Here is a 5,474-nt window from a genome sequence, read left to right on the forward strand (position 1 = left end):
TTCCTGAGCATAACACTGGTACTGTTACGTTATTAGCCACTACAATGTGTTTCACAGACGGGTTATAGGAAATATCTGACAAACGTTCTTTATCGGAAATCATATGGGTGCTGGCGCCGGAATCAATATACCAATCTGTTTTTTTGTAAGTTGTGTTTGAGAAAAAACCACTAAACACTGTGCTTTCCTTTTCTTTGTTTTTGTAATTGCACTGGTTTTTGTAATGTCCAACTTGTTTACATTTAAAACAACGAATCGTTTTTACAGGTTTCGAAGATGAAGTTTTTGACTTTGACGTTTCCCCGCTGCCGCCAACCTGTTTTTTACGATGCTGCCAACTTTTAGACAAGAAAGCACTTTCGTTTCCAGTGCTGCCAACCTCTGCACTCATATCTAATAATTTTGATTTGATGACATCCGTACTAACTGCCATACCTGAATGCTCAATCGCCATTATCATCGGACTAAATTTTTCAGTTAATCCCGCCAATAAAAGGCAACCTATCCATTCATCGGTAATTTGGAATCCTGTTCCTCGTAATTTATGTCCTGTATCCACAATTTGTGTTACGTAGGAAGTCATAGATTCACAATCCTCTAATCTAATAGAAATAAGACTCCGTAGTAAGCTGATTTTCCTTTGAAATCCTGAGTCATCAAAAAGTGATTTAAGACGTTCCCATACATCATGAACGGTTTTCTCGTCCTTGATATGAACATAAAGCGAGGAGTCGATAGTCATGATTAACTTTGGTTTTGCCTTCTGCGCATCAACGGCAAGGATGCCCGCGTCTGGCTTCACTTTGATGTCCACTCCTTCTAGGATGAGAAAATTTTCAGCGGCAAACGCCCACTCATCGTAGTTCTCTCGACCCTTAAGCTTCGGTACATTTACTATGTAACTAGCCGCCATTGTTCAAGAACGTGACTCGGCGAAAAAACAATTTACGCACAACACTGTCCTTAATCTGAACAATTCTGGTTAACTCGATTAGTTCACACACGACTAACTACTCAGAGTACGATATTCCACAAATATTAGATCGAAAAACCAACTTTTTACCGCGAAAAATAAGACTGGGCCCATAACCTAATAAAACACACTGCGTAGCTTTTTACAGACTGTTTAATACTTTAAAAACTATAGACATATTAGTACACATACAAAAACTAGATGGCGCTACAAGTAACTTTTATTTATTATTTCAATACTTATATCAATAATATGTATATGCAGTGATAAAATAAAACTTCAAACTTAATTTATCATTATTTATTTCAACGTATTTCACAAGCGAAACAATAAGTGCAAAAATTTACAAGTGATCTAATATAATAACTTTAAAACGGTATAAAAGTGTAAAAAAAAAAAAAAAAATAACAATTACCTTTTATACATATATGTATTTTAGAAAATTCCAAAATAGATTCATCTCTGATTTATACATACTGCATAACAATTTAATATATACGTATAAACACGATATAAAACACAACTATTCGTAGTATTTGGTTATTTACACGTGCATAACCATAACGTAAATGGCAAATAAATGCAGTAGCTGCGGAAAGTTTTTAGCTGCGGCCGATAGTGTGAAATGTGTACGGTGCTCCTGTTTATTCCACCGAGCTTGTGTAATGAACTCCAGCCCAGATGCAAGGGTACCAAAGTGGATTTGTAAGGGCTGTAAGCCGTAGCCGTGTTCTCCTGCTTTAGTCACCGACACAGCTTCCACGCAAGGGGAACTTATATCACACACCGAACTTCCCCCATCTCTGTCAGGAATTGAAGATCCACTTATCGTGAGCTCACTTTTAGACCAAATGAAGCTCCTCCGGGTTGAATTAGCCGCAGTGACGCATGAGGTGTCTTCGTTTAGGCAGGAGCTCGCATCATTAAAAGGTGCGTTAAGCGAAGTAGGTAAAAGGGTCGACAGCGTAGAAGCACGATTGACTCAACTTGAGGATAAAGCACCGTGCACCATGTCAGAGAGCCATTTACTGGAAGATTTTGCCAAGTTGAAGTCGGATCTTAATGAGCGCGAACAGTCGTGTCTATTAAACGACATCGAGATTACAGGCGTCACAGAACGGAGTGAGGAAAATCTGCATCATGTCACAGGCCTTATTGCAAGTAAAATCGGAGTCACCTTGGACGAGCGCGACGTTGTTTACGTTGAACGCTCAGGACCGCGGCCGGCTTATTATGAAACCGGTGAACGATCTCGCCCGCGCCCTATCGTAGTGCGACTAGCGCGCCGCTCGATTCGCGATCAACTACTGCGAGCGGCGCGCGTGCGACGCGGGGCTGATACAACGGGCCTTGAAATAGACAAGGAACCCAAGCGATTTTATATAAATGAGCGTCTGACAAAAACAAACCGTGACTTGTTCTATCATGCACGAGAGGAAGGCCGTCGCAATGGGTGGCGTTATATTTGGACCCGCGAGGGGCGAATATATGCGCGGCGGAGTAAAGATACTGCGGCTCAAAGGATAATAACACAAAATGATATTTCTAAGGTTTTTGTATCAACACGGGTTTGAGCTTTGATTTAATCTCGATGATTTTAAAAATATATATAGCATATTTAATGAAATTAATAGGTAAGAAGATTTATTTTATAGTTTGTTTTTTAAAATTATATTCTATTAATGTTAGTTGGATTATTTTTTCACTTAAGGTCTTAAAAATAAGTTCTCGCAGCAGTGTCATATACAACAACCAGACATTATACATACTGAGCCCATATAACTATAAAATACAAGGAGGTATTGTTTACATTGTGTGTTACTTGGTATTATTAATTGAATATTTTAAAATCGTTAATTTATTTTTACTATTTCAACAGGTAACATTAGTTAGCAATTTTATTTATAAATGATTAGACCGCGCAATTTAAAAGTTGGTTTCCTGAATCCGTGTTCTCTAGGAACTAATCATGAGGAATTCATAGTCGCAGTAGAAAGGCATAATGTGGACGTTCTGGGCCTAAATGAGACTTGGCTGAAGGCTGGAGAAGAAGGCCGTGCTCCTATTATACCGGGTTACAAATTACAGCATATACCTCGCCCACAAAACATACGCGCACGCGGTGGCGGCGTAGGATTTTATGTCAGAAAAGGCCTGAATGTTCGCATCCTCAGTCACCCTCCCTCCCCTTGCGTTGAGCAGATGTGGATATGCTATAAAAGTCGAGGTAAAAACTTAGTAATAGGAACGGCATATAGGCCACCATGGTTAAGCGTACAAACATTTTTTGATGCTTTGTACGAGACTTTATCCTTGTTTACGTGGCGGGATCAGCTCATCATCATTGGAGATTTTAATATTAATTATTTGGATAAAAATAACAAAAACAGTAAATTACTCACTGACTTTCTTAAATAGTTTAAATTTGACGCAACACATTAATGAGGCAACGCATTTCACAAATCGCAGTGAAACTCTCTTAGATTTGTTTTGTACCGATGCAGATGTTTGTCAGGTCTGGGTTGATTATGTATGCACTTTAAGCAGTCACTCATTTATATCTTGTGACGTCACTATAACTAGAGATAAATTTACACCAAAAAAAATTTTTTACAGGGACATTACATCTATAGATCCAAGTGAATTAGACAAATGTCTGGCACTTGTGAACTGGGACTGCATTGCCGGACTGCAATGCGTAGATGATATGGTAGGGCAATTTAATACAGAGATTCGACGCATTTATGACACACTGGCACCTCTAAAATCTTTGCACTCTAAGTTCCGTCATTATCCCTGGATCACATCTATTATTAAGTTTATGATGAGACTACGGGATATTGCGCATATAAGAGCACGTAAAAGTAAAATAGACGCGCACATTAATTATTACAAAGAGTTGAAAAATATAGTTCGTGTTTCAATTAAAAACGAAAAAAAGGCTTATTTCGAAACTTTTATTAATCAAAATTTAAAAAATGCAAAAATTCTTTGGAAAAACAATAAATCTAGACACGCGGAAGCGTGTCAGCCAAGTTCTAGTATAGTAACAGAACTGGCGAGCAGCACCGTGTGTAATATTACACGAACCATTTGGAGCCACTTTTGACCTCCTCATAACTCAAAAACTATTTGACATAAATGTGTCAAATTTGGCTCATATATTGAGACTCGCGAGATACATATGTGTTCCAAATTTCATAAACGCATCTCAAATGGTTTTATTTAGATATTAACGTCTAAAAATCGTCATTTTTATCAATGACTGACCTATAGATCAAAACTATAACCTACTTCCAGGTGACCTAGAAAGTTGAAATTTGGCATGCAGGTAGATAATTAGGCCAATATAAAGGAAAAAATCTGAAACTGGTAATTTTTTATCATTTTATTATAATTTTTCATTTTATTGGGTCTATAGGAACACTTATATACTTAGTTCCTGTAATAACTGTAATAAAAAAAAAGGTGTAAGAACCAGCAATCAAAACTTATGACAGCCGGTCTTAATGTGGATTTTAAGGTCTTCACGTGAATATATAACAAGTTGAATACAACTCTTAAGTTTTTAAATCCAAATATTTCCGTTTTATTACTTATTAGTATAGCCGACTTTGGTATTTATTACGTTATTAACTAGCATTTAGCGCACATCAATGGTGCAAAATCATTATACTTAAAAAAATAATAATAATAGGCATTTCGATACACGGCGCGTGACGTGACGCCGGACCAACGGGATAGGAGCGTTGCGATTAAACCTTAACGTGGACGTGTCTGAGCGAGTGGCAACCGCGCTCATAAGAATTATTTCAATGCCTTCCGATGGAAGCTGTCTAGTCTATTCGACTGCATATTTTTTGTTTGAGTATACTAGTATACAACAATAAAATAGGTTTCGTGAGACTGTAGTAGAGTATGTATATCGTAACAGGAATGATTTAAGTTGTACTCTAACGCTACAAACGGGAATCCTTATTGCTTGGAAGAACAGTATCGAGCGAGCATGCTGATGTCAGCAAAGGACTGGTGAATGGGTCCAATGGAAAAATAGAGAAAGTACATTGGGGGCGTCGACAACAGCAATAGCGCACGTAAAATAACAATTCAATTTAAACATAATTTAATTTGCGAACTAGAAGTCAAAACCAAGTTACAGATATTAAGTAATGTACATATATGTTCAAAGGAAACAATTCTCTATTTGCTTACCATATTCTACTACTATACACAAATCACAAAGCCTTCGCCTTGACGGTGCTCTTTTCGACATAGGCTCCTCTATATTAAGTAAAGAGCAGGCTTACGTTGGCCTCTCTAGAGTTAAAAACTTAGATGGAGTACATCTTATCAATTTAGGTCCAAGTCAAATCAAGACACAAGAGAGCTCTATTGTAGAGTACAACCGTCTGCGCACGTTATACCACCCCTACTTGGGCAAATTAAGTATAAACAGAAAACGCGTAAAAAATATCCGGACACTAAATGGGCAATTCACTCG

General features: G+C 37.6%; 1 protein-coding gene across 1 annotated transcript; it reads left to right on the forward strand.

Moving 5' to 3' along the window:
* Positions 1–1,824: 1,824 nt before the first annotated feature.
* LOC125075622 lies at positions 1,825–3,107 on the forward strand. Its single transcript, XM_047687330.1, has 2 exons — positions 1,825–2,426; positions 3,014–3,107. The coding sequence occupies exons 1-2, from the start codon at positions 1,825–1,827 to the stop codon at positions 3,105–3,107; spliced, it is 696 nt and encodes a 231-aa protein (XP_047543286.1).
* Positions 3,108–5,474: the final 2,367 nt, after the last annotated feature.

Source organism: Vanessa atalanta, chromosome W (genome assembly GCF_905147765.1).
Source record: "Vanessa atalanta chromosome W, ilVanAtal1.2, whole genome shotgun sequence".
NCBI lineage: Eukaryota > Metazoa > Arthropoda > Insecta > Lepidoptera > Nymphalidae > Vanessa > Vanessa atalanta.